Below are 27,246 nucleotides of genomic sequence, written 5' to 3' on the forward strand. Positions count from 1 at the left end.
AATGTGTTAGATATGCATCTGGCATTAGAGTTTGTTTTAAGTTCTGCGCCAGACGCAACAGAGAACTGAATGCAACTACTTTATATACATTTTGTGTTGCATTCAATTAAGCTCTGAATTAAGCAAATTACATCAAAATGATCTGCAGGTAAATATATTATGATCTGCAGTATAACATTTTCTTCTCAAATGACACTATGAATTTAATTTACAAAATATTGTGCTCTTTATTCGCATTGCTTTATTTGTTGCTTGCAACTGAAGTACACTATTCGGCAGCACTTAGGGGAGGGATTTCCATTACTAGGAGAATATTATAGCATACTTTTAAGCGTTTTAAACTGTCTACACTATTCATTCAGGTAGCATTCAATGGACCAACCGCCACCGCCACCGCCGTCGTCCTTATGCGGCTTGGCTCGTTTTAGTTGCCACCATAAAAATAACAACAACAGCAACAAAAAAGCAGCCCTAGGCGCAGACGCTTTCAAGTGCCATAGACAGTCAAGCCGAGACGGTGGCAGAGGCAGCAACAGAGGTTGCGGCTGAGGTTGCGTCTGAGACTGAGGTCGGGTTCTGTTGCTGCTGCTGTTGCTATTGCTGTTGTTGTCGACATGCTTCACTTGAAGCTGTCGTAAATGTCACAACTAACAAACGGCAGCAACGCCCACAACAACGACAAAATACAACAAAAAAAAAAAAAAAGAAACTGTTGTCCCACCCTTGAGTGGTTTTATGTGTCAAAGTGACAATATGTTGGCGGCGTGCATTATGAAGTTGCTGTTGGCGTGCAGCTAAACAATATATGAGAGCTTGTGAGGCAACAGTTGCTGGCAAGTGGTTGTGCCAACAACAACAACAATTGCAGCCGGCTACAGACAACACAAGACTGTTGCTGTTGCTGCCTCTCAAGTGTTGCACTTGTTGTCTGATTTGATAATCGGATAATTGTAGCAGAGAGCACTTACCTCTAGCAGATAAATTCAAATATATCAATAAAAATATCCATGAGTGTTTATTAAGTCCGTTGATTATTTGTGTGCTGCTGCTGTAGCTGCTGCTGTTGTTGCTGTTGCTGCTGCTGTATCTGCTGCTGTTGCTGTTGCTGTTGCTACTGCTGCTGCTCGGCTTACAGCAATGTAGTTGCAGTGCAATCGCATTTGCATAGGAAATGATGGCGGTGGTGATGCTATTAGCAATGACTCTAAGCACTGTTGCTACTTGCCGTTGCTGCTGCAGCTGCAGTTTCCACAATCTCAGTGCCGTCAGCAACATATGCAACACAATGCCAACACTAACAGACCAAATGCCATAAAATATGTTTAAGCTGTTTTCATTGCTGCGGGCTAACCAATATGTTGTGGATGCTGCTGTTGTTCTTGATGTGGCCGCTGTTGCTGCTGCTGTTGTTGTAGCGGTTGCTGTTGCTGTTTCTGTTGTGGTGGTGCTTTGATTGCTGTTGCTATTGCTAAATGTTATTGCTGTTGCTGCTGTTGTTGGTTTTCTTTTTCGCCGCCGACGTAATCTTTGTCGCTTGCGTACGCACAGTCTTATGTTTGTTTGTGTTGCTTGATTGCTGCCGGCTTCGCCCTGGTTCAACATGTTGTTGTCTAACTCCGTTTGCTGCTGTTGCTGTGAGTCCCGTTGAACATGTTGCTGGCCGTTGTCGCTCGACACGCTGACTACATGCTGTGATCCTCTCCTTCTAGTTGCTCCTGATGTTGTGTTGTTGTTGCCGTTGCCGATGCTGTGGTGTTTTGTACTTAAGCTCTTTAGTTGCTGTTGAGTAAGTTGCTTGCTCTTGTTGCTGTTGTGTGCTAATCTAAACGATAGTTGTTGCTGCTGTTGCTGATGTTGTTGGTGTTGTTGCCACAGCCACAGCTCATCATCATCAACTTCACTCAACTTCAGTTGCGCATTTTTCATAGTCTCTTCGGTGTTTGCTGATGACGTTGCGTATATTTGTTTTTACTTTGCTTTTCCTGCTGCAGCTGCTTCCAATTTTCTTTTGTCCGTTTTTTTCTTTGCCTTTTTTCTTCTTCAAATTTTCTTTGGGTCTTACATTGTCTCTTCCCTCTCTATTCCACTCTCTCTCTCTCTCTCTCTCTCTCTCTCTCTGCTTCCTTTCACAGTTTTTGTGATGCTCCGACAACGTTTCTTAATAGCTCTTAATTTTACAAAAATGTTCAACTTTTTTTTTACTTTGCTTGTCTATGTTTTTTATATTATTTCCTATTGTTCAATATGGCGAGTATAAGTTTTATTGTTGCCTTTAGCTGTAATATTATTAAATTTATCGTTTAGTTTTCCCTTTTTTTCTTGGTTTTTTTTGTATGCTTCCTTCTTGTTCTGACTTTGGTTTCTTTGTGTTTGCTTTTACAACCCAAAGAGTGTTTTCTTATTTTCTTGTGTCTTATAGTTTAAGTTTGCGCTTCAGCTTCAGTTTGAATGCATTTCTCTTGTCCATGTGCTTGAGAGAGAGCCTTGTAAATCGTGATTATTATTATTATTATTATTATTTCTATACTGTTATCTGAATCTTTATTTTTTTGCAAGAATTTAGTAGATGCGATGATTTGCAGCTTATATTGTGGTCAGCTTTTTGTAAAATTTGCTTTCTCTAGTTTGTAATATATACGTATGTATATACACTTATATATATTCTATATATTATTCATGTATATTTGCAATTTATGTTGTAGTTGCTTTTTATTTATTTATTTTTTTCTTGTTTTGTGGGTATTGTTCAATTGCAATTGAATGCAGTTTTAGATGGCAGTGCATTGTAGCGTTTTGCTATTGTTGCTGTTGCTTCTTATTGCTGTGGCAAGACGGGCCTGAAAAGATATGCAAATAATTCATAATTAATGCAAAATGCAATAGACATTAAAATGTGTTTATTTTATAATTAATTCAAGTGCATAATGTACACAAATTGTTATGCCAAAAAATAAATTGAAATCAATACATTTATGTGTTCATTAACACATAATTGACATTTGCTTGCGCATCTAAATTGTCGAAACTGTATATTATTCAAAATGATTTTATCTCGGGTTTGTCCTCTCAATTATAGCTCAGCAATCACAACATTCATTTGTGTATTATTCAGGCTTAAATTACAAACTGGCTGCTAGATTATGGCATTGCTCAAAATAGATTTGACCAAAACACCAGAAGGCTTTTAGCTGGCAATCTAAATCAAGTCGGAGTCTTTGTGGTTGCAGCATTCGTATTAAATTTGTATGTCCTCTCTGTTTGCAGTTGCAGCTTATAGTAATCGACAACAACAATTGCATTTAATGTTGGTCAAATTGTTGAATCTAGAACAAAAGCTGAGGCAATCTCACAAAATTCGAAGGCAAATTGTTGCAAGCTAATGAAAATCATTTTAGTTCTCTGCTATAAAATTGATATTTTCGAAGGAGAAGTGAAAACATTGGAAGAATATGGGTGAGTTCAAGTTTCAATTACTGCTCAAACTAATTAGTTTTGCTAAAACAATAAACCCAAAACATTTTGCATGCTAATTACTCGTAGGAATTTCTGCAGCTGCTGCACAGAATGGAGAAAGGTAAGGACAAAGTGGAAGATGGTAACGAGTCCTAGCTTGTTCTCGTTTGACAGGACTCAGCTCAGTCTGGATGCCTACTTAATGCTGCATGCAAAGCAGCCTTTGCTCTCAGCATTCATAAATAATGCCTATGCAAAACGATAAATACACAAGAGCATCCTGGACGCCTTTAGTCTACAGTGTTCAGCCTTCTGCAGCCTATTCTGTGGCCAGTCAAATGGCCAAAGTAGCAGCTGCAACTGCCCAAAACAATGACGTGCAACAAATGCAAATAGTAAACTTTTGCAGGACACACACACACACGTTGACGTTGACGATGATGGACACGTTCTGGACATTTATAGCATCTCCTATTTGGGGCAGGACACTTGACATCAGCTTATGCATATTTATAACAAAACTTGTTACATTTTGCATACAATTTGGACATTGTCCATTGTTGCCTAGCTGAAGCAGAGAAGCACAAGTACAAAGGCGACTCGCTGTCAATTGTTTTTGAAAGGCGAACATCTTTGTGGTTGTAGTGGAAAATTGAAATAAAGAACAAAAATGTGAAAAGCAGTTAGAACAAGTAAGAAAGCTACAGTCAAGTTTGCTCGACTGTGAGATACCCGCTACACATTTAAAATAAAATCATATTCCTCAAATATAAAAAAGATATATTATATTTGATATATTGATATTGTCATGTATTCAAAATATACCATAAATTGCAGTTATACTAGATATAATACTAGATTGCAATTACGAGCCGATTACAGTGGCCTTTTTGGTATACAAAAGTTTTTGTAAACAAATAAAAAAGCTACAGTCGAGTGTACTCAACTGTAAGATATCCACTACTCATTTGTGTAAAAGGGAAAAAAGGTATTATTTCTAAAATATACCAAATTTAAATACAGAAATAATTCTGAAATATACCAAAGGCTATGTTTTCTTAATATGGATATATGGTAGTACCATTGAAAATATACCATACCCCTAACTATAAATAACAAATACTCCTTAAATAACTTCTACAATTAATTAATACAAATTATAACGCTATCTCTTTTAGTCTCTAATATCTAGGTAGACAGTAAGAAAATGGTTATTGCGTCTCAACTATTGATGCTATTCAAGAATAAATCAAATTTATATAGGGTCAGGGATAGACCTCTTTCTATCTGGTACATCCATTTGCTGGAGACACATAGCTATAATACACTTCTGCCCTATGGGTAGTGGATATAAAAAGTTTTCTAGGATTGAGATAAATGGAAAAAACAACTAGCTGATGTCAAGAGTTCAGTTATGCAGTTGCTGCTTGCATTTTTAAATTCAAATAAATAGTAGAAATTTTTGTATTTCCATTTCACCTCAGCAAAAAGTTTTTCTTCGCCTCTATCACATAAAATGTGATGTGTTATCTAACCCGATGAGTTGTGACAATTTTTTCTGTAAATATTTCTGTGCATAACTCAATTACTAAACAATAGGAAAGTGTTGTCGTTTTACTTTTAAGTCAATATATTTATATTATTTACATATGGGCAATTCTCTGATGTCGAATGCGACATTTGTACGCATTCAAACTGAAAAAAAACATGTGCCACGACATTATTTTAATTTTGTAAAAATTGAAACTTATAGCTCTCGGTTAGCACTATAATTGGTGCTAAGATGGATTTTGGGCAATTGTTCGTTTTCAAGAAAATTGCAAAAATGTTGCGCATTCGCACGCGACAAAAACAGAAGTTACTTTTTCAAAAACCAGTTCAAGCACTTATTTCAGCGAAACGTGATGAAAGATTTTAATGCAATTAATTTTAATGTATTATGCATATATTTATCTAAATAGTGTATTTGGTTTGACTTAAAAATATTAAGTTGTCTTTTTTTAAATTAAATTTTAATCACTGTCGCACGCGACATGTCGCACGCGACATTTTTTCCATCATACTTTTTATGCTGTTTTTTTTTACTTTTTAAGTTCATTTGAAGAGCATATGAAGCATTTTCATAGTTTTTTAATATATTCAATATATATTTTTATTTTCAACTGAAATTTCATACTTTAAAAAATAACTTTAATAAAGGTAAACAAAACGAAATATATTCATAACATGTACATAAGAAACATAATTACCTATCTTAAATTACATCATTAATGTCAAAAAAAATTTTTTTATGAATATACTGTTCTAGTAGATTTCGTTTGTTGGCCATTTCAGCAAAACAAATTCATTTGGTTTATAACCGGTATACTGTGCACATTCATTCTATCATTGTTTTTAATGACAAAGTCTCAATTGGCGCTTATGACATGAAATTTATATTATTTTTTGCACATAAAAAGAGTATGCATCATCTACACTAAAAAAAAAAATAATTTAAAGAAAAAAAAAAAAAATTTTTTTTTTGCCATGTCGCACGCGACAAACTTTCAAAAATTCTTAAAAATGAAGTTGTGCTTATATTCATTCAAATTTTATTTTATTATATTTGGTAGCAAAAGATGTGTTTGGACACAATTTTGCATGCTCAATGGACAAAAACTTTAGATGCACTCATAACAAATGCTGTTTTTCACTGTCGCACGCGACAAAAATAGAAGCTGATTAGCTGAAAAGAAATTTACCGTTATTAGCTATTGCATCATTTCTTTTATATATTTTGTATATTCCTTGGATATTAAACAAGATATTAAACTAAGGGTATCAATGCATACTGACTCACTTTAAGGAAATGAATCAAAACAAAACTTGCAGTATAAATGTTCAAAACAGAACTTTTGCTCATCTTCGACTTTGCATTGAAATTTTTCAAAATGTGTTATGAGTAAATGGAAAAATCGTTTGTTAAATGTAATATTTTCCCTATAAACAAATGTGAAGAAAACATGCTTTTATAGAGTTTGAATTTTTTGGCGCCGGTTGCACTTTCTAGAGAATTGCCCATATACAAAAATTTGCGCAAATTAGCTGCAGTTTGTTGCTATCGGTTTCTGTTTCTGTTTGCGCCGTATGCAAAAAAAAAATGTCGCGATAAATGTTACAAAATAATACCGAGTGAAATTCGCGCAGTTTATCATAAAGAATTCTTTTTTTTTGGTCGTAAAAGAATATGCAACCCTAAAAACCACTTGAACAAATATTAATTTTCCGCCACTGTCGCCAGTGCTCTAAAATTCGCCGACAACGACAACAGCAAGCCAAACATGGCTAAGAACATTTTGCACATAATTCTTGCTAGCCGCAAAATAAAAACGAGCCACAAACTTACAGAAAAAAAAATAAAAACCGAATAAAGCGGCAGGCAATGGTTGAAAAAAAGTTTTGCCGCTGCTGCACACAAAACGAATTCATAATTCATCGAGAGAGAGGCAAAGCCCAAACGGACTTAAGGGCGCTACAGGAAGAGCTCTCCGAGCTGGGACCATTCCTAAAGTTCTAGTATTCGCCATATCATTTACACTATGCATTTTACTTTATTTTGTGTGGCTGTGTATATTTTTGCATACCCTGTAAATAAAAGATATTCTAAAAATTGTATTCTCGATTCATCCAGAAAATACAGTTTTCAATTCTCTCAATTAAAATGCAGAATTACATAAAGTGTTGATTTTTAAGCAGTATCTATGGCTCGAACTGTATCTGCTTGGCATATTTGAATTTTTTCAGAATTTTCTTTTTTCGGCGATGAAAATTAATTTGCTCACGCGCCAGTCGAGAGTCAGCTCGCAGTTGTTGCCTTCAAAAAATGGCTACATCTGCAATGCGACGCAGCCAGTTACGAAAACCATTCTCCCTCTCACTCACTCTCTCTCGGTCTTGCTTGCTCTGTTCTCTCTGTGTGCTATGAATGTGCGAAAATGGCGTCCATTTTATGCGCACACAACTCGTGCGGCGGCCATCTCATAAATTTCATGAAATTTCATGAAATTCCATACATCAATATTACGCTACTCGAATACCGAGAATGGGTCAATGGCTCTCGTTCGTATTTTTGAACATGACCTGCGGTTGCCACTTCAGTTGATTAGGCTGAGCAGCAGAAATGCAATAAAATTATTTGTAGCTGCATTGAAACATGTGGCGTATGCGCAATATTTTTAGATATTCAACAACAAGCAACGAAAAACATACGAAACTTGGCTGCCTTTTTACCTGTCCAAAAGTGGCGGCCAAGTGAACCATAAAATGTCTGCTCAACAGACCGAGGCGATTTCAACTTGCCACCATTTGCTGCCAACTTGCAGCCCATTTGCAACAGTTGAAAATGTCACGAGCTTTGTCAGTTGCCATTGTAGCTAGACTTTAGTTTGCTCGCTTTCGCTTGCGCTTTTCTTCTTATTTTTGGCAAGTTCAATTGTAGTCTAAACGTTAGTTTGCTGCATTGTTATCTGCTAAAAAGTCTCTTGACTGTGCTGCCAACTGCCACCTGCGGCATCTTCCATTTTGGACAGTGAATTTAAAATAAAGCAACTACTGCATTTAGCTGTCTTGTTATAAAATGATAAGTGTGTGATATCTGTATTTGAGTAATCGATAAAGCGAACCACAAATTGTTTTCAGAGTCAGGCGCATCGAATTCACTGAGATTAAAGCTAAAATTTATATGACAACCATAACTATCGAATGATAAACACAAACGCAAGCATTCTCCAACATACCGAACATACTTTTCTTCGATTTAGCGTCATGTCCTTAGCTGTCCATTTAGCTCCCTTTGACCTCATTCCCACAATGGGAAAGCGACACACAAAAAGCCAAAAAAAAAAAATGTCAACGTTTTAAACGACGACAACAAAAGCAAAATTTTCTGCTTCTGCTATCGCCCTGTCGAATTAACTATAAAGGATTATATTAGCAATATTTTATGTGATTTCTTAACGGCTACCAACATCAACAGCATCCACCACTACCACTAATTTTTTCTCAGCTGCGTATTGAGAAGGACGCTGGCAGCCAATTGACGTGGAACAAAGCGACGTGTCCTCCGCAGGCTGTGTCCAGATAGCATCTTGCCACAGCCAACAAAACACGCCAGTGTGTCACTTTGAATGTGTATTTGTGTGCGTCTGAATGCGTGTGTCTGTGTGTGGGCGTATCTAAAAAAAAAACCTCGGACTCTGGCCATTATGGCATGTAATTTATTTTTGGACTTGGATTCTCTCTACGCTTGGCTCTTTACTAAGGGAATGCGACACAGCTATCGACAAATGTGCTTTCTTAATACCCTTGCAAAAGGGATTTCACACGGACTACCAATGCTAATATATTATTGGCTCCTAAGAATAAAAGATTATAAACATAATCTTATAAAGTGGAACATTTGTCAACTGCTATTTACTATAAATGCTTATTAATATGCAACAATCAAATGTAGCATCGAATCATTTTTTTTTTATGAAAAAGTGAAATAATAATAAATAAATTTGGGCTAAGCTTAAATATAAAATTTACTTAGAATCCTTATTTTTAAGAAATAAATAAGAAAAATATAAGTTAATATGTAAAGATTTGTTGATGAGATAACATACGTATTTACATTCTAAGTTTCTTGTAGATCGTTACTAAATCAGAATTAAAAAAATTAAAAAATTGATACAAAATTAAAGTATTTATATAACTTCCTAGTTATTGGAAATATGATAATATTTCAAATTAACAAATATAAAACTTAAAATAGTATAAATTAAATATCAGAAAATATTTTATTCTGATATGCATGTTTTGAATTGACAATTAATTAAATTTTGTGATCAAAAAAATAAAATTAGCTAATCTATAACGTAGAAATAAATAAAGTACAATTTAAGTAAACATAAATATCAATATATATTAAATAGGTAAAAATTTAAATTTATTATAATTTTAATTGTAATTTACCAGAGTAATTAAACATTCGAATCATTTCTATTCACATTATGTATACGCAGTGTAAACACTTGATGCTCCAACAGATTAAAGATATGGGTAATTCTCGTAATTTGTCGTTAGCGACACAATTTATAGTGAAAAAACACAAACTTAAACAATACTTTGAAATAACTGAAGGATATTGTTAAAGCTTTGGACTAGCACTAATTTTAGAGCTACGATTGAGTTTAGGAACTTTTTCTGTTGTATTAAAAAATACATAAATTCATTAATTTTTTGGTATCTGTACGAATTCATTCATTTTTGCAATCATCTTAAAACAGAAAAATAATTCCAAAATCTTGATTAGCTAAAAAATCGGGTTTGTTTAATGACAATTGTTTATTTGTAGATGCGCAGGTCCTCAGTTGCGGCAACTTATACGAAATATATATAGAATTATATAAATGATATTATATATATATATATATATATATATATATATATATATATATATCTTAAGCTTGTTTTTACAGGGTATGTAGTAGACGAAACGCCTCTTAACTCTCCCTCTAGATTTCGTTTATTTTGCGTTGCTGTTTAGTTGCATTGAAAGGGTTTTTTTATTTAGTTGCTGTTGCTGAAAATGAACTGAAAATGGATTGTGGTGGTGGGTGCCATAAGCTTTTTAGCTTCGGTGTTTCGCAGTCGCTTTATGGTCATGGGCGGCCCATTAAATTGGCAATATTTCTGCACATAAACAGGACACTGCATTGCATAGTTTATGCGTCGCCAAAGATCCAACTCCTAGACCCCGTTTGAGGTTGGTCAATGAGCTGGAAGCATATTTTCTTTGGCACATTTTGTGCCCGCCCGCAAATGTAGTTCAACACAAAAAATTCAACAATACGCAGCACATTGGCGTATTTAATATGAGGGAGAATTTCACATAGCTTGGGGACATCAAGACGCAAAATTGGTAAAAAAGGGAAGTGGTAAATTAAATTAAAACTTGATCATCGCAATTTGGTTACTCTTCTGTTTAGTCTGTGACTATTATTCAATCGCAGTTACCACAAGCTCGTGCTATCCGATTTTCTCATCATCATTGAATCGATTCGATTCATCAGCATTCTTGTCTTTTGCTCTTCACATTCAACCAACATGTATTTATCCTCTTTGCTTTTAATCTCATAATCTATTTTGCAGTCTCCTTTTCTCTCTCGCTCCTCTCGTAAGCACTCTCATCAATTATTGCTATCTGGAACTATCTCAATTGATTTTTTGGTTTTCTCTTGCATCTCTTTCAATGGTTGCGTTAATCAGCTATTCATTTAGCTCTCCAATTACGACTGCACTTCAATTTCCTTTTGTATTTCTCTGCTTATAGAATGCAATACTTCAAAATGGTGCATTGAACCTTAAATACTGTCGTCAAGCTGGTGACTTTTGGTCAAAAAAACAATCGCTTGGCATCGCTTTTTGAATTGCAAATGTAAATAAATTATTTTTCAGCGCATGCAGCAAAGAAACAATTTATGGGCAGTCGTTGTTATGGTTGTTTATGACATCATCGAGCTGTGGGCGGCAAGAGATGTCGTAGAGCTCTGAGTGCTATGATGTTGGTATCTATGAGGCTGCAACATGACAAGCTCATGAATATTTGCCAGCATTCGTTCTCGTTCTCGTTGTAGTTGTCGATGTTTGCCTGGAATTTCTGTCAAGTTGTTGCTGTTGCTGTTTATGTTGCCCTCCCGCTGTCTGTTGTTGTGGTTGTCAACGGGCGCGTGTTGCTTTTGCATACTATATACATACATAACATATATGAATGTTTCTACGCTCGCACATATATTAAAAACTGGCGACACTTTTACTACCCAGTTACCCAGCCTTGTCCTCTTGCCACGCCTGTAATTGCATTGCATGTGCTGCCGCCTGCCGCCTGCAACTGTTTGTTGCCTTGTTGCCTTGTGTCGCTTGTCAACAAACAAACCAACATAAATCATTCGAAAGCCCATCGCATAAATAATGAATGTGCCACGAATGCATTATCATTCTCACTGATTCTTGGCTTTTGCGGCTCTTTGAGGTTCTCTTTTGGCTTTGCTCAACAATTGTTTATTGCACTTGCCAAATGGATGCTGCAACTGTCAGATACGAGTGAGAATAACGTATATAAATATAGCAGCTAGCAGATGTTTAAGCCATTAATGGCAACATTCAGGCAGTTAATTACCTGCATTGACATTGCTGAATCCTGTGAAAATTCAGCCAAAATTTTCAGTAATGCTAAATTGTTGTTTTCACTTAACATTGCATTAAAAGAATTAATTCGTTTTATGTGAACTTTTACTTAGTATTAACTTGAGACTTTAAATTATGATTAAATTGATAGAACTACTTATTTCATAACTAATAATATATTTATTTATTCATTTTATTTTATTTAAATTTTTGGTGGCTTTGACTGGCATATTTTGCTCTCTAAATAGAATATGTTTTTTTTGAAGAGAGAATTCATCAAACACTTTTAATTTATGAAAATTATATAATATATAAAGACAAATAAAGAGAATATATAGATTTATTCTATCTTCGCCAACATTTAACGCGGCTATAAAAATTCAACAATCCAATAAGTTATTGATTAGATTATTTTAGCTTGGAGCCCTATTCTTTAAGCTGAATAAATATTAAAATACAATACGCATTCGCGACCTTTGAGGGCGTTAAGCACGCACATCGTGGAATGAAATTTACGAGGTATAAATGAAATTTGGCAGCTGCAATCATAAATAAGCATATTTTGTTGGCGATTAACTAACCACAAAATAGCTAACAAAAAGGGCAAAATAACATGGAGAACAGCATGAAAATGGTCAAGAGTGGCGACCATTTGGATGCTGGGTCCAACACATGCACACACACACATACTCAGAAATTTATTTCTGTACTCTATAAGGCAATAGGATTAACCCTTAATGCGCAACAGCAATAATTGCCATGACGGCAACGGCAACGACAACGGTGACTGCGACGCAGGCAGCGACGTCGACTGTGACTGCGACGCGGACAGCGACGACTTAATTTTTAGCACAGGCGGCAACAACTTGACCCATATTTTCAATGGCTGACAAGCTCGCATCGCATCGCATCGCATCGCATCGCTTCGTCCGCTCTGCTGCCACTTAAAGCTGCTCACATACAAACACTTCAGTACAATCCAACCACCGCACCGTCCCCCCCTTCCCCACGGCATCGTAGCACACCACCAGTTCGCTGCCTATTCCACAGCAATCAGTGTACCCAATATTTGTACACCTCTGTATCCACAGCTGCCACCTTTGTGCCCCTCACTACCGCGCTGATCTCGTGGTGGGAGGCAAAGCTGAAAACTGAAATTTTGTCGTCGAAGCGGCAAATGAGCTGGAAGCGTGTATCGAAGCGTTGGCATGGGATATTTTTGGGGGAGATGCTGCAAAATAAATATGTATGTACACAAATAAACGAAATGAACGAACGGCAAAGCGAAAGCGAAAGCCGAAAAAGGCAACAACAGCCAGCCAGCAAGCAAGTGGAGGAGGAAGATGCGCAGAAAATGGGAAAATACACACAGAGAATTTGCAAAGCGACGGCGCAAAAATAAATTAAGTTAAAATAAATGTCACGATGCGAAATACATATATATATATATACAACGACAATGGCACATGGCAAAAGCAACAAAACTAGAAATAACAGCAGCCAACGGCCTAGTGAAGAAGAGTTACAATAATATTCCACATACGCAGCGTGGGCTCTGACAACTCGACTCGAATCGACTCGAGTCGCGTGGGTGTTTTGCTGCTTTTTTAATGAGTTTTATTAGGCGGGCCCAAAGCCAAAAAACACACGCATAAACAAACACTTAAAGAGCGAGCACAACACCACACACAAACACACCTACACACACACAAACACTAAGAGTCTGCTAACAACAAATCGAATTAGTCTTGGTGCCTTTTTACATCAAAGAGAGCGCGAACTGACTCTCGCTCTCTCCCTCTCTCACTTCATCTCTCTTTTTCTCTAGCTCTCTTACGCTCTCTCTTTCACTCTGCGCTCAGTCACGAGTCTGGCGAAAGCTCGACTCTGGTATTATCCCTGGATGCTGCTGGAAATTCCTTTCGCTGCCTGCGTGTTGTTGCGTTTTTCTTTTTTTTCATTTTTTTCGTTCTACTGTTTTCTGTTGCCTACTTATAGGCTGTGGCACGCATAGAAATGTTAATGTTTGTCCTCCGTGTTCAGTTTCGAGGGCAACTCTGTGTGCTTAGGTGTGTGTGTGTGTGTGTGTGTGTTTTGTGCGTTCCGCACGTTGCTGGAAGCTGCACGCAATTTCATTTTGATTTTGATTGCTTTTGTAGTTGCGGTTTGTATTATCCTATACACAGTCATGTAGAAATCTACTTATATAGTATATATACCCACGCATATTCATGACTACATATTCAGATATAAATTCAACTATTTGGTGCAACGTGCAGCACTCATTGCTCATTGCCAGCGAAATGTATTTCACACTTCATTTTACTGCGGTGCCTGGAATGCCACTTGGATGAGCTCGTCACTTCGTTTTATTCATTTTGGACTTTTAAAGCAGACAAACTTGAAGATGTGAATAACTATGCTGAATACTGAATTATTCAAATTTATTTTTAAATTATGCTACATCATTTTTTTATTAACTTATTAACTTATTTGTCCATCTAGCGCAGCAAACTTTTTTACAGCTGCGGCGGCAATTTGGTATATTTTGTAGTCTATGTTATATTTTCAGTATAATACCATCAATATACCAAATATACAATTCTATACATTTAAGTTTATTTGTGGCATATTATTTCGGTATATTTTCTGAATAATTCCGCATTGTTTCGTTATGTTCTTTATATTAGTCACAGTATTAGTAATTTTGTTTCAACTTTTAATATATTAAAATTAAACATATTGAATTTTTACTTATTCATATAATATATATTCATATATACCAGAAATTCTGCGTAAATTCGATTGGAGTTACTTTTTATTTGCAGTAACTAAATTTCAATGCTTTGTCTTAATACAATTACAAAGATGTATATACATATATATATATATATATATTTATATCTTAATTACTCTATTAATCAAATATTTTCAACTTTTAATAAATATTATTTTAATTAATTCACTTTATTTACTTCCTCATTTCCACTCTATATTTTGCTTTAATCTGATTTCAATTCCTTGTCAGTTTCCACGACTAAATTTAAATGTTGACATCTATTTGATTTTAAAAAATATATTTGCTTAATACTTCAGCATTCTACTTCATATAGAATTTTCAGAATTTCATTTTTATTTTATTATTTATTTATGAATTAATAACTTTGCCTTTCTACCAACACAAATACTTGAACTCACTATGAAGAAGTCACTTCATTAGTCACCTAATTCTAAATCAATTACTAAAGACTACTGGATGCTTTAATGTTAAATTATCTGAATTTGTAAAATACATAATTAATTTATTAATTAAAAATCAAGTCTTTCCAGCTGCACAAATATTTAAAACAACATTTATTTAGGCCACTCTATTCTACTTCAAGTAGAACCATTAATATTTATTATTTAAATTAAATCACTTTCTTAACTGCATTATTTCTTCTACAAATTTAATACAATTTCAGTTTTGATTTTCTGGGGCAAAATGTACATGTTGACATCCATTTGCCTTTCACTTGATTTTAACGAAAATAATTGCGGCATTTTGTAGATAAATTAGAAAACTTTCACTACAGATTAAATGCGAAATGAAAAGCTTTAATTTGAGCACACTTAAGTCCTCTTCAAATATGCATAAAATGTAATTAAATTAATCGTTGAAGTGAGCTTACAAAATAAGCTACGTAATCCATTCAGCCAAATGGATAATGAAGCGTGCAACAAAGGAAAGCACTTGAAAAGTAACTCGCACAGCACAGTACAGCAGCAGTCGCAATAGCCCCCAGAGCAATATGTGCCACAAAATTTCGTTTCCTCAATAGTTTAATTGCATTATTGTTGAAAAACCAGAGAGAGAGAGAGAGAGAAAAGCAAGACAGCCGTTGAGCTGCTTCATGTGGCAGCTGCAACATTATCCATTATCTATTTTTCCAATAATCCGCGGATTGCCTCAAACTCCATTAAAACCAATTAATGCTGCACAGAGCGGGAGGAAGGATGATTTATAAATAGCCGCCTTGCAACGCGGCGTGCAGCAAAGTTCGTTGCAACTCTGGATAAATAATATAAAGTAATAAGCAACATTTTGTTGCGCAGAATAAACACACACACACACACATAAACACACAGAGCAAGGCTGCGTGAGGATGAAGCAGAGGCTTGTCTTGTGGCAACGCTTCCTGCGAGGCAATTGACCAACATTTTCAATTAATTTTTGCTCCAATAATCAGGCAACGTGTAGACGCGGCGGCAAGACGGACGAGGCGAGGCAAGGCGAGGCGAGGTTGTCCTGCCGTGTAAAAGCGCGACATGCCCCACATCCTCACCGTTGGTTGCACAAACATTTGCAGAGGCAAGCTCCAGCTTTGCCGCCTTGCCACCCACCTCTTGCTGCCCCCATCTCCTCCTCGCTCTCTCTCTTTGCCTGCTTTTAGCTCGCCTCAACGCACAGTTGAGTTATTTGACGCGCAGCTGTTGGCCAAAGCCGCAACAACCCGGCAGCCTGGCTTCCAATTTCTCCTCCTTGCTGTTCTACAAAATATTGCAGCATAATTTTATATGCATGTGTGCTTCACGTATGTACGTGTGTGTGTGTGTGTGTGTGTGAGGGACTCGTTAACCTTTTTTACTCAGCGAGCGAGCGAGCGAACGAACGAGCTTCTTGGTATACACAAACATTTATCTTCTAATTGAGGCAGTCGCAGAGCAAATTGTTAATTTGAGTGCGGGGACGCATTCCGGGGAATGAGAATGGCACTCTGGAGTTACCTTTTTGTGCCACACTCGACTCGCTGCAAATGCAGTTGAGCTTTAACTTTATGGCAGGTGTTAACGGCACACACATTCAACCATTATGGCCGCATTAAACATTCACTTAACACCGTCTCCTTGTCTCGATTGGGAATTGCAGTCAGCCTTTAAAAGCCTTTTACCACAGACCCACACAGAAAAGCAAGCAACTGACCAAGTCCGATACCAAACTAGCAGGGTTATCAACTCCTTAATAACTTCAAGATGACGCATAACAACCACAATAAAAGGGAAAAAAATCCCGTTCAGTTATACTTCACTACATATACTTTTTTTTTATAATAATTATTGCAATTTATTAAATGAATTTATGGGAGCAAAGAACTAAGTTTCAAAAATGTTTTTGATAATTCCGCAGAATAAATTTAATCATATTTTTTAAACACAGTTCACTAAATAAGCTAAAGTAATCAATAATACTTTCAGTATTAAGATGTATTAAACATTATATTTCATCTTACACATAATAATTATAATAATTAAATGAAATAAATACAATTCGTACTATTTTTGTTTACAATTCAAATTAGAACCCAAATAAGAAAATACAATAGAAATGATTAGAACAATAATTAAAATTATTACAAAGTGGTTAGCACCATTTTCCTTCTGTCAACTGCTGTCAAAAATAAAATTGAAAAAAAGTATTAACAAACAAGTAAGAAAGCTATAGTCGAGAGTGCTTGAGTGTGAAATACCCGTTAACCATTTTCAATAACATCGAAAATATACCTTATAAATACAAAAATATACCGAATGCCATATATAGTATTTCAATACTACTTTGTCTGGCAAAGCAAATAGTATTTCAATACTACTTTGTCTGGCAAAGCAACTAAGATCCATAGTAAGTAGTCAATTTCTCCATACAGAATTGGTAACCAAATTTTCAGTAATCATAAATAATATATATTATTATTATTGTTTATACAACAAATCGGCTCTAGTTTCCAGAATTGGTATTCTTATGTTACTTTTTTCGACTTGGGGGGTCTATAGTAAGCGTGGTAAAAATGTGAAACGAGCTCATATCTCAATCTCTTATAGTATGTTAGAGAGACTAACAGACAGGCATGACTATAAAGTCTTGGCTGTTGACGCTGAACAACAATAAATATGATATATGTCTCATTCTGCCTGTATTTAGAATTCATTAAATATTATTGGAAAAAAAGTATTTATATTAAACAATATGTAAATTCTGATTTCCTTAATAACAGATTAATTTAAAATATTTGTATAATTTTGGAAATTCCTTATTTGGTTGGAGCATTGATTTTACAGACAATGGTTGTAAACCACTTTGATTTAGAAAAGTTATGCTCGAATCCTGTTCATTTTCAAGGGTTTACCGGTTATTACCGTAACATATTAGTGAGGATTAGCAGTGGCACACGTTCATTTCTAGTTTTAGCTCTAAACTGAGGCGGAATTTGTTGGTTGGCTTAGGGAAATGTTTGAAATGTTTTCGCCGAAATTTCGCTGTAAACTTTTTGGTCGAGCAACTATTTGGTTTGCCTGCCTGCCTGCTAAATAGTTATGCTAGATAACTTCGAGATATACTATATACATTTATGTGTATATTAGAAACTGATGTATGCATGTTAAATGTTAAAGCAACCGCAAAGTTTCGCTCAACTCAAACAAGATGCCTCCTCCATCTCCTCCATTCCCCTGCAGAGAACTCTCACTCTCTCGCATCCAAAAGCATTTTAACCTGTCAAGCCGCATTTCGAGAAATATATGTGTATATGCGTTTGTATGAGTGTGTGTGTGTGTGTGTGTGAGTGAGTGCCACGTGCATTAACTTAAATGCTTTGTGGGTTGGGCACTTTGGTCTCTAAAAGGCAGCACACTGAGCTGAGAGAGAGTGAAAAACGAGGGAAAGAGAGAGGGAAGAGGTAAGGTAGAGCAAAAGCGAAGCCGCTTTTCAAACATTTAACGATTTTTTTAGGTCAGGCTGCAAAAATATTTTAGCATAAAAATGTGAATATTTTTGCCGACTTACCCGCGGCAGTTTATGAATGTCAGCATACTCACACACACACACACACACATACATACACATACATACATATGTGAAGCCTAATATAAAGTGCAGTTTATGAGCATTTCCTGTATGAAGCAGTTGGAGGCAAAAAAAAAAAAAAAAAAAAAGAAAACAGAAAATAAAAACCCAAACTCAGCTCAGTCCGCGCGCATTTGTAATGCGAAACTTATTAACATACTTCAGGGCGCATGCATTAGGAGTATGCCTAGTGCAGTCAGCCTCCCTCTCAACTCCCTTCCCAACTTCCACACACCTTCTAACTTGCAATATGTGTGTGTGTGTGTGTGTGTGTTTAATTGCAGCTGCGCCTGATGATGGCTGTAGCCTTGCCACAGCTTGACAATAAAATGCAGGATACATGGCTTGCAAATTATGAAAAACGCCAGCCAACGTTTTCCATGGTTATTGAAATGCACACTCACACACTGACACACACACACACACACACACACACCTGAGAATATTCACTCACTGGGTATGGAGCACTCGTCGTATACGCAATGCACTCAACAGCTCTGAGCGCTCGTTGCGTATTTGTGTGTGTGTATCTCTCTCGCTTTGCTGTAAGTAATTTGAAAATCTGTTGTGTGAGTGTGCGTGCGACAAAAATAGGTCAGCTGTGTTGTTGCTGCTGCTGCTGCTGCTGTTGCTGTTGCTGCTTGTTAAACTGGGCGTGACGGCAAAGTGGCAAACTGAAGTTGCATCTGCTGAAACTTCAACGCATAAAATAGCTATCCGAAAACTCGCCTGTTAATCGGGCGGCAGCGGGGCGTGGCATGTTGCTGCTGCTGCAGTTGCTGTTGCTATTGCTGCCAATGCTATGTGCAACTAGTGGTTAATATTTGATGGCTGCTGCTGTTTTGCATTTCCTTTTTGGGCGCTGCCACACAGCGGCGACCTACTTTCTGACAATGCATTTTTGCAGCTGCATTTACAAGTGTGTGTGTGTGTGTGAGCTGCATCAACAAGTACACACTGAAATTCCCCAGCATGCAACGGGGCGTTGCTTTTATACCTCAGCTTTATCACTGCAACTTCAACTTTCAACTGCCGCAGCAATCATAAAGAGCATAATAACAACATCAGCAAAATAAGTCGAAATACAAAAGGGGAAAAAATTGCTGAAATAAACTACAACTCTGGGGAATTTGGTAAGCCAGCTTTATCCTTATTCCTTTGTTGCTGCTCTTAGTTTAATAAATCAATTTCAGGTGTCGTAAAGTAAGCCATAAACATAGTGTCGAAATCAAGCAACGAAAACTAAGACAATAAAATTCCATGGCTTCGAAAGATGACTGAAATCTGCAACCATTTATCAATCTATTGGATTGTGCTGCTGAATTTGCTTTAAATATCATTCACTGTTGTACGATATTGAATTTTTATTTATTACAGTAAAATATAGTGATATTCTATGTTTTTTATCCAACAAAAATAAATATAAAAAATTTTAAAAGGATTAATTTGTATGGTTGTAGTTTACTAAGTTATAAACCTCTACTAATCAGAATAGAATCATTAAATAACACAAAAGTATTACTTCCTTGATATAATTTATATCATAAAGAAATAAACGTAATACTGCATCAACTTAATATGTAAAAATAATGTTTTCGGCATTCAAATGTTTCAAAATACTATATCTCCCACAAAATATTTATTATACCAAAACTTCTCTGTTGTCGAATTTATTGATTTAACTGCTCTGAATAAATTTAAATTTAAAATACATAAATGCTGATTTTGCAATTGTTGTGCTTTTAATTCAAGACTCGAGAAATAATTAAGTTTTGAGAGCAAGAAACGTGATAGAAGCAGTCACTGTTGGATGAGAATTTGCAGTTCTGTTCAAGGCTTAATTCAATTAAATGCAGGTCGAGCAAGTTGGCACTTGGCACGTTTTTTAGTGCTGGCTGGACCAAAAATAAATGTTGCAAACAACAAATAATAAATAAATAACTAAGTGAGCAGAGAGCGCAGCTTTGCAAAAAAAAATGCTACAAAAGAAATAAATGTACATAAGTATATGAAGGTATATATGTATAAGGAAAGAACAAGAACAGTTAGAGAAGAGCAAGCTGAGACAGAGACAGAGACAGAGAAACTGAGGCTGAGGCTGAGACAAGGCAGAGCAATAGTGAAGCGAAATGGCAAACGGGGCAAACGAGGCAACGAGTCCATGTCCTTGGGCAACGTCCCACGCAAAATGTTGGCATAGCCAGCAAAGGTTACCAATACAAACACACAAACCAACCAACACACACACACACACTAAGGCACGCATACAGACACACGCACAAAAGCAATCAAAGAGAATGGCTGAAGCACACACACACACACACACACACACAGAGGGACGCACTCAACGCGCCGACAAAGAGAAGAGAAAACAACATAAAAATTAAAGAAGCTTTAAGTAGCCTTGTTGCTGCTCTGAGGGCAACGCCAACGCCACAGGAAATGTGCAGGCTCGACAGCGGCAAAAACGGAAGGGTAGCCAAGAGAGGAAAGCGGACGGGGAGGTGGGAGGATGCTAGAGGGAGGATGTTGCTGTTGCTCCTGCTGTTGCTATCAGAAATTGGTTGTTGTTGTTGCTCTTACTGTTGCTGTTATATATATTTTTTATTTTTTCTTGCTTATTTTTATATATTTTTCTAAGATTTTGCACGCCTGCCAAAGTTCACGCGCTCTCACGCACTTGCTCTCTCTCTCTCTTTCTAGCGCTCTCTTACACACTCTCTCTCTCTTTCTCTAACACATATTCTGCGCACCTTAAAGCTCGTGAATGGGCGTGTGTATGTATGTGTGTGTGTGTATTTGGCATTTGGCTTAGTGCGAAAAATATATAAATGTGCAGCGATTATGGCAAAAAGATCTTTGTGCTACTGTCACACACACACACACACATACACGCACGCACGTACATACATATGTAGATACAGCAAAACACTCACAGATATAGACACATACATACATATGTATATCTGCAGCTGATAAAAAATTGCTTAGGATATTAAAGCGTTGGCTTCCAAAACTCTCGCATACATTAGCGAGAGTGACAGCGCTCTGTGTTTGTGTGTGTGTGTGTGTGTGTTTCCATATTTTTAGACACTTTTAAGTTGTTGGTTTTTGTTTCATTCCGACTCGCTGTTTTTTTTTTCGTGTCTTGTATACATTTTTTATAATATGACTGTAATCGGCAGATGAGTGCATATGACTCCTCGGGGAGCCTGCGCCATATATGTTCATAATATTTCCTTCCAAAATTGTGTAGAAGTTTTTAAGGAATCATTGTGCTCATATTTTTAGCATCTTTGCTGAATACTCTGGAATGTTTCTCACACTAAGCGCATGCTAAAAATAATCTAAACTTGTACTTTCAAGATAAAAATAACACAGGGTTCAACTATATGTTAGTTTTGCATCCTAAGTTTCGGAAGTTTACTCGGCTTGTGGCTTCATTATTATATGATATGAAAGGCAGATCTTTGATTTAAGTCTGGTCTAAAAAGTTCTTCTATATAATATGATATATCTGCTGAGTAGTATTTCATAATATACTATATCACAGTATATCTACTAAGTAATACATTGTCTTTCTATAACATACTACATCTAGTATAATAGTCTAATAAGTAGTCGGTTAATTGATTTCTCAATTTTAGGTGTATTTGGTATTTATTTTTATGATATATATGTATGTCTACTAAATATACTATACTATACTAATCACAAAATCAAATAGCAGAATTAAGCACAATAACTATAATATACTATATCTACTAAGTAGTATAATAATAATAATAAAGTAGTGTGACCAAAAACTGATTTAAACTGATTTAAAATTATCAATGCACTCGTGAGTTGAAAAACATTACTATTTATTCTGCTCTGATCTTTTACATCGGGTCAATTGTCTTCTTAGTCATAACTTTAGTCGTGTAGATAAAAAGAAAGTTATCACATTCATTATTATTGTTGAGAGCTGCATATGAAAGATAAATTCCATTGTCTTTCTGAACCTGCTGAGAAAACATTCCATTTTATGTGACTTCCTTATCGTATTCTCCTTTATGAATGGATGCAATCTTCATTCCAACATACAAACTTTGAATGTATGACGAAGTTCAGCGGCTTATAATAAAATTCTTTATAATCGTCTCGGTATATTATCACATATTTGTTACTTATTCCTTATAAACTCAGTAGACGTAAGAGATTAATTTAATTCATAGTCCTAAAAGATTGGCGACGAATTATGTACTCAATAATGATCAGTAAAACCTTATTTTAAACTACAGACTTTAGACTCAGATTATAATGTGTACTTGCTATATCATTCATTAATTTAAAATTTAATTATTATATAGAGTAGAAAATTATGTATATATCTGCTCAATGCTGTACATTTAAGTGAAAAATTTAGTTCCTAATTCAACCCAAATGTCACTCGAAGTTCTTAAAGATTTATGCCTTTATACGATCAGTCCTATAAAACTTATTTATTATTATATATTTATAAACAATTGTGTTCAACGACATATTAAATGCAGATAATTGAGATATTATGCTTTGTTGTTACAACGATCAACGAATATTATCTTAATCTTATGATGGTTTGACTTAAGTAAAATTTTCTGTATTTCGGTAATTCTGTTTTCCGTTGTTCTCTTTTTCGGTTTTTATGAAGCGAGACGAAAGTGAAAATGAAATTAAAGAGCGACCAACGCAGTAGATTAAACGACCTCTCCGAGGGTGACAAGAGAAAATCATAAATTCGGTAGGTAAAAATAGAATAGAGTAAATGCAGTGAATAGGTAGTTTCTCTCTCTCTCTCTCGCTGTCTTTCCTCCCTCTCCATTTGTGGTATGCTCTCGAAGAAAGAAACGCTCAAAGGCGAAGGCACAATAAACGTGGTAGAAAGCGAGAAAAGAGCAAATAATGCTCTTTCCCAACTCTGTTTTCAGCTCGAATCGAAAAAAACATCGAAACTTTTCTATAAACAGTCTAAAGTGTATTTATTTAGTATGAAAAACTTAGCGACTAATAATGAAACTTCAACTAACACAGCCCATGCGAATGATGCCAACTGCTCATGGCACAAACTCATCCACATCATAAGTCTTCTGCGAGAATTCACAATGCAGCACTTCCTTGGGCTGAGACTCCGAGTTCTCCAATCCCCCATGACGACCACGACGGATGCGTGTAATCAAGCTGGCAACGACGAGCACAAAGAGAAAGCCAGAGGAGAAGCCGAGTACGGGAATTGTGAAAAAGTTGATCTCATCTTCGTCATCAACAGCTTGATCGATGCTCAAAATGTCGCCTAAGATGCTGCGATGACACGTGAGCGTGGTGACGCCTTCCTTGGGTTCATCCTTCGAGTAGCCAATGTTGCAGGTGCAGTTGCCCGTCGCCTCGTCGCAGGTCTGATGTGCTCCACAGCCGGTGAGGCGGCAATGCTTCACCTGCAGCTCGTTGCTCTCAAAGAACTCGGCACGACATTGGCCCGCATAGAGAACAAATCCCTTTTCGCAGACGATTGGTTTACTGGGCTCCTCAATGCCCTGCTCCCTGATCGTGGTCATCTCTTGCTGCTCCACTGATTGCTCTTCGGTTATGGGTCTAAATTGTATTTGAATGCAGGCGTGCAGAATCGTGCTCCATATATAAGACTCGTTGCAGACACAGACATCAGCTGCCTCGTCGCATTTGCCATTCTCACAGCCATTGTTCAGTCGACAACTGGGCAAACAAGGAGCACTCACAGCATCGCCAACGGGCGGAGCTGCGTTATAGCCTTCCTTGCAGGCACAAGTGTTGGGTCCGACGCATTCGCTGCCATCGGAACAGAACGAATCGCAGACTGGCTCACAGTAGTGGCTGTTGTCACGTTGACTAATGGCAGACACATAGCCTGCGGTGCACTGGCAACGCTGTGGCGCCACACAACTGGCGAAGGCGGGGCAGCCACGCTCACAGATCGGTTCACAGAGTCCGGTGGCCACTTGCAGATAGCCTGGGCAGCATTCCGAGATGACTTTGTAGCTGATCTGCTCCTCGTGTGTGGCATAGGTTTCGGTGATTTCTTGCGCTTTCTTCCAGAACTTCCATTTCGAGGGCTGCTTCACTATGGTGCGCTGCTTGTTCACTGGGCACCATGCTGCTAACGGACACATTCCGCTCACAGAAATGCTCTCTGAGTGCCACACTGCTGCCCAAGAGACAGAGCCACAACCACAAGCAGAGCTCTTGCTTCATTTCTCTTTTGTATTTGTATTTTGTTATGACTTCGACTTCGATGGTGAACCGCTCAAGTTGAGGCTCGCTCGACAACTGAATGGGACAGGCAAGCGATGCTCGCCTCGAAGTGACAACAACATCCGCCAGCTACTAGATAAAGTCCCGGGCCGACCCTTGCTCTATTCTCGATAAGCGAGGGTTGTTCGTGCGCATCGGCAGGAGGTAGAGGAAAACATTCAACACTCCACAACAAAGTAGGGAAAACTTTATTTGCTCTTCACGGAAGTACGGGAAATATGTGCGCATAAAAGATACATTTATTTTAAACATTTCAGTCTGTTTTGTAGCTCAGTGTATACTGCGCCAATCAGCTGTTTTTGTGAGACTGCATTCAGAGACATTGACTGCTGCATGCTGGTCAGAGATTTGAGTTTATCATAATGCCCGCTTCATAAGTCGCCCGCATTCAAGTCTCTGATAAGCTGTAGAATAGCTGCATCCGAACAATGCAAAAGATACATTTGTATTCCAACATGCGTCACAAGAAAAAGAGGCGTTTGCGGATAGCACTCTGAAGCATTTATTTCGATTCGATAAGGTCAAGCTCAAACATTTTATCTGAGTAGAAAAATAGTCAAATGTCTCTTTTGAGTTACACACAAAACTAGTTTTCAAATGAATATGAAAACTCAACAAATGAATTTTCAACTCACTTTTCAAAATTCATTTCAACTACCTGTAATGTTGCCGTTTACCTGCTTAGGAAACAGAAATCGAGGTCAGCGGAAAGAAAAGAAAATGTGAGAGGGAAGAAGAAAAGAGAAAATTAAAGAGAGTGAACAATTAAAGAGAAAAAGATCAGGTAAAAACCAAATGCAAATGTGATATATTGAATTGACTGAGGTTGTATTATTGTTATAATATATTCAATCTGGAAAACTGATTTTAAATTGTACATATTATTCACATATATCAATTTATATTATATTATATTAAGAATTATATATTATATAATATTTATTTAATAAAAACATAAAATGTCTGATTTCATGATTTCATATTTGTTCCAAATATTTAATCAATGCTCTTCAAAAATAATTATGATGATGATTTTTTTTATTTTCGAATTTTGAAGCTAGAGTCGCAGTTTGGTATAGACATTAACAACTATAGCATTTATGCATTCAGAGAATTTGGTTGTGATCGGATAAAAATTGTTGAATGTATTCTGGTATATTTTCGCAAATCGAATTTCGATATACCAAATATAGCATTCTGTATATTTTAGTAGTTTTTGTACCGTTTTTCTTTTATTCAAATGTTTTGTCAATCACACTTTATTTTAATTATTAAATTTAATAGTTCAACATTTTTCGTGACTGTTTAAGTGTGACTTAACAGCATGTTATCTAATACAAATAAATGATTTAGTTTAATAGTTAGATAACATTCGGCTCATTTAAGTATGACTAAACAGCTCAGACGGCGGACATCGCAGCTGTGTGTTCTATATTGATAACAAATAAGCGATATTTATGTCTAGCATGACTAAGAGTTTTCTATTTAATTCGTAGCATATCTTTAGTCGCTTCTTTATGCAAAACTGGTGAGAAATTCTCGCATTTGCCAATTCGCTTAATCACATCTACAGTTGATGTACACACACACACAAACACACACATACAGTCAGCTGATGGACACAAGGCATCAACTGTCAATGCAGAAACAGGCGTCACGGGGCACGTATCCTGCGCTCTGTCTTCCAATCTGCCTGTCCGCTCCTGCGAGCCAACAAAATGAACATATGAACGGATGAATGACAGCTGACATAGAAACGAAGTGCGAGTGTGTGTGTGTGTGAGTGCGAGTGTGTGGGTGTGTGTGTGTGCGTGTGTGTTTGTGACACAGTCACATTCTAATCTAAAATAATTGAATTGAAGTCAGATTGCAACTGATGCCTTGCGCACAGCTACAGATACAGCACGTTGGCATTGTGAGTGCGTGTGAAAAGTGTAACTGTTAGATACATTTTCAGTAACAGTCTTTGCTTGTGCTTGGGGCATGTGCCACCAACAGTTGTCGCCTCAGTTCTCAGTCAGGCATTGTGTGTGTGTGTGTGTTTTTTTCCACGCCCGCATTCACAGCATTTGCCTTTCCTTTTGCCTTTGCCTTTTATCTCTATCTCTATCTATCTCTCGCTATATTTGTATCTACAACTCACACACACATACATATATATCTGTGTAACTATATTTGTATCGCTGGCTTATGCTCCAGTTAGCTCACATATGCGACGTTGTCGCCGTCGCCTTTGATAATTAATGGTTAGAGGACTCGCTAACTGAATTTTGGTTTTGCCATTGTCTTGTTTTGCCTCGTTTTCGTTTTGGCTTTCCCCCATAGCGCTTTTTGGCCGAGATTTTGCACGTTCGCCAACTGCAATTAGGCTCAAAGTTTGAGCTAGTCCAAGTTCGTTCGCT

General features: G+C 36.7%; 2 protein-coding genes across 2 annotated transcripts in view; both read right to left on the reverse strand.

Moving 5' to 3' along the window:
- The window catches only part of LOC117578387 (neuronal acetylcholine receptor subunit alpha-7), a 69,869-nt gene that overhangs the window by 34,992 nt on the left and 7,631 nt on the right, over positions 1-27,246 (reverse strand). The window contains exon 3 of the mRNA XM_034263823.2: positions 969-2,837. Within this exon, the coding sequence (XP_034119714.1) occupies positions 969-1,926 (958 nt within the window). The 5' untranslated portion in view covers positions 1,927-2,837. The remainder of the gene's footprint in view (positions 1-968; positions 2,838-27,246) is intronic.
- On the reverse strand, positions 23,614-24,702 carry LOC117563672 (cell death abnormality protein 1). The gene has a single exon (XM_034242097.2). The coding sequence runs from the start codon at positions 24,700-24,702 to the stop codon at positions 23,614-23,616; it is 1,089 nt and encodes a 362-aa protein (XP_034097988.2).

Source organism: Drosophila albomicans, chromosome 2L (assembly GCF_009650485.2).
Source record: "Drosophila albomicans strain 15112-1751.03 chromosome 2L, ASM965048v2, whole genome shotgun sequence".
Taxonomy (NCBI): domain Eukaryota; kingdom Metazoa; phylum Arthropoda; class Insecta; order Diptera; family Drosophilidae; genus Drosophila; species Drosophila albomicans.

What these genes read in the sequence shown, in the direction of transcription:
- LOC117563672 (XM_034242097.2), bottom strand. Translation starts at nt 24,702, where the DNA reads ATGTGTCCGTTAGCAGCATGGTGCCCAGTGAACAAGCAGCGCACCATA.